The sequence below is a fragment of the Ctenocephalides felis genome, unplaced genomic scaffold (assembly GCF_003426905.1).
Source record: "Ctenocephalides felis isolate EL2017-DRISC unplaced genomic scaffold, ASM342690v1 CF-g0.4_SCAFFOLD_00567, whole genome shotgun sequence".
Lineage (NCBI taxonomy): Eukaryota > Metazoa > Arthropoda > Insecta > Siphonaptera > Pulicidae > Ctenocephalides > Ctenocephalides felis.
This window is the reverse complement of record NW_020536721.1, coordinates 18,685-22,223: the sequence shown is the minus strand read 5'-3', so window position 1 is coordinate 22,223 and position 3,539 is coordinate 18,685. Positions and strand designations below refer to the sequence as shown.

Here is a 3,539-nt window from a genome sequence, read left to right as displayed (position 1 = left end):
TTTTCAAATTAATGAATAAATTTGATTTTAATCTGAATCAACGCATTACCATTATCTAAATATACAATTTTTTTTTATAAATATTTGATTTTATACATTTGCATTTAATTCAAAAATAGTGAATGTCAATTTCATTTATCCAATATGCCCTAAATTTTTGAATGTCAAAATATTTCCTTTTTGGTGGAAATTAAATATATGATAATATTTATTTTACAATATTGTTTTGTATCTATAATTTGTTAGGCAATATTGCCTATAACATAACTGGAATAATTAATTTACTTGCTTTTTATTGAAGTAAGTCGTTAAAGTTTTTTCTGTGAAATGTCAAAATGTTGTTTACGATTCATTTTAAATTCAATATGCCGCTTTTTTATTGTGATCTATGATCTATAAGGTTTTAATGAAGTTTTGGTTTCTGAAATAATTTGGTAAGCTAATCAATTAAATCTAAATCGTAAATCTATTTATATAATTATTTTCATAAATATTGACAGATGACATTTAATTTTTTCTTCATGTCAACATTTATTTAAATTTTTAATCATTGATTTTTAATTAGATTTGAATGTAGAATTTCATCAAATTTGGATATAATTGTTGGATATTACTATAGTAATATATATATATATATATATATATATATATATATATATATATATATATATATATATATGTACATGTTTTTAAATTTTATTTTTTGAAATAGCAATTTTTTTTTAAAAATTATATATCCAAATTTTCTTTAATTTTGACATTTGTCATTTTAGTGTTTTGTTTTTTTTTGGTCATTTTCTGTCAAAATTTTTATAAATTTATAAAAATTATATATTTATATTTCAAATTAACTTTTCAAAATTTCTTATAACCTAAGTTGGATATATATGCACACGATGAGCCATTAAAATTTAAAATCGGTCCAGTAGTTTGGGCGTCCATCGCAAACAAACATCGTGACACGAGATTTATATATCTTACTAGCTGACCCGGCGAACTTTGTTCCGCCATAATGGCAATAAATAAGCTTTTTTTTTTAATGGAAAAAATAAAAATAGAAATAAAATAGCAACATTAATCATTCATAATGATTTATTCATTTTAGTGCCTCTTCATTGAAGTACCTTCTTATACACAACATTTTTTGTTTTGTTATCAGGCGCAAAAACAAACAACGCAGATGGTTTTCCGACCCGTGAACATGCCACATATAGTTGACCATGGGAAAAACATGAATGTTCCAAATTCAAACCACAAACTTTTAAGGATTGCCCTTGTGATTTGTTGATGGTCATGGCAAATGCGAGACGTATTGGAAATTGAATTCTTTTGAATTCAAACGGCAGATCGGTTGGGATCATCGGTATTCTCGGAATGAGAACTTCCTCACCTTTAAATTTTCCTATCATTATGGTAGCGTAAATTACATTGTTCATCAATTTTGTAACCACCAAACGCGTACCGTTGCACAGTTTTGGTTGGTTTATGTTCCTAAGCATTATTACTACGGAGCCAACCTTTAGGAGTAAATTGTGCGGTGGTAAGCCAGGCACGTCCAAAGAATTTAAAAATTCAATTGGATAGTTGGTGGCTTCATCTTCATTTGTGACGCAATCAATAGATTTGAATGAAAGCATTGTTCCAATTATTTTATTTTGAATTATGTGGTTTAGGTCATCTACATCTTTATTCTTTGCTGCTAAAATTGCCCGCTCACTCAACCATTCATTATTTTTGCTATTAGAAACAATTTCTGGAAATACATTGTTGATAAGTTCGTCTTTTGATGAGACAAAATTACAAAAATTGTTTGGAAATGATATTAATCCGCTCGATTCATCGACAGGTACTTGACCATTACCGATACTCAGCAATTGCTTCGAGAAAACTTCAGCAGATGTATCATTAAGCAATGTAACTCTCATGTTTGTTGTCAGTTGCAGTTTCTTCACATAGCGCCATAGATTTGACGATTTGAGGCAAGCGTTTATTTCGTCGGCAGCTGTAGATCTTGGAATTACTGGCAGTATTTGGCGGAAATCGCCAGACAGTAAAATCATTGCTCCTCCGAAACATCTTGAGTCATTGCGTAAATCTTTTAATGTTCGGTTAAGTGCTTCTAATGCACGTTTATGCGCCATTGTGCATTCGTCCCAGATGATGATTTTCGATACCGCTAAAACTTTGGCCATTGCTGAGTGTTTTGCAATATTACACGTTGGTTCTTCAATAGTTTGAAGATTTAACGGTAATTTGAATGCAGAATGAGCCGTACGGCATCCTTCTAACAATGTGGCTGCTATTCCAGAAGAAGCAACTGCAACCGCTATGTTTGATCTCGCCCGAACACTTGCTAAAACTAATGACATGAGGAATGTCTTGCCAGTTCCACCAGGAGCATCTAGAAAATATAAACCACCATTTTCATCATCGATTGCCTTCATTAAAGTATCATAAACTTCCTTTTGTTGGCAATTCAACAGGGGAACATTTGTTTGAACTACTAAATCTAATTCCTGGTGGTCATATTCACGTTCCCGTTCCAATTCTCGATTAAATGTGTCATTCATTTCACGACATGGTGCTGGCATGCCTAACCTGATTAATAAATTACCGCACATGAGGTAACAGATATCTTCGATCAAGAGTAAAGCACGATTGTGTACTTCCTCATTCATCTCAATATCGAAATTTCTAGAACTAACACGAATTTGATGTAAAATATCTTCTGACATATTTCCTTGTATTTGTGCCACAGGTTACATGGATTTGATGGAAAACATGTCGAAATAATTATAGCGAATAATGTGCGTATCTGGCTTGGAGATGCAGAGATAATGGCTTCAGCGATTGTCGTATCCCAATGACTATCGTTTTCTAATAATTTCAATTCCTCACATGCAGCACGATATGTTGGAAATATTACATGATTAACAGTTCGTAGTGACTCAAATGACGTTGGCCCACGCACATTTACCAGCAACAGCCGCAAATAAAAACATTCAATATTCTTTGGATGAACTGTATACATTCGACCAAGAGCTTCAGTAGAACGCACATCTGGATACCCAGGAACCGCATTGCCTTTCTTCCGTCTTTGAAAATTCTTCGATAAAGCATTCCAAGTATAATAACGTGGCATCTCCGAGTAAAGCAAAGTTTGTGCAAACTGATCTCTTTGACAAATTGCAAAAAAACTGGTTAATGTAGTTGCTGGAGGTGTTTCAGCACGTTGCATAGCATTTGAAGCCGTAAAATATACTCGTTGACCATTCTCCAGATGCACCGCCAAATGCATAACAGTAGGATGACGTTCGTGAATGGGAAATGCGAATATACGCCAAATCGCTTCATTACAGTTCACATAACGACCAACTTGATAGCGTGAAATTTCATCGTTGTCATTCGAGGATTGCAATCCAAAAACAGCCATATCACTGCCTTTCGTGACATATTTGCAAATATATTTGATGGACTTAACTGAATTACAGTATTCAATGTTGCAATGCGTCTTGAACGTTTTAGAAATTAGCGGCGAA

General features: G+C 32.8%; 1 protein-coding gene across 1 annotated transcript; it reads right to left on the bottom strand.

Moving 5' to 3' along the window:
* Positions 1-1,112: 1,112 nt before the first annotated feature.
* Positions 1,113-2,678, bottom strand: LOC113366241 (ATP-dependent DNA helicase pif1-like). Its single transcript, XM_026607820.1, has one exon. The coding sequence runs from the start codon at positions 2,676-2,678 to the stop codon at positions 1,113-1,115; it is 1,566 nt and encodes a 521-aa protein (XP_026463605.1).
* Positions 2,679-3,539: the final 861 nt, after the last annotated feature.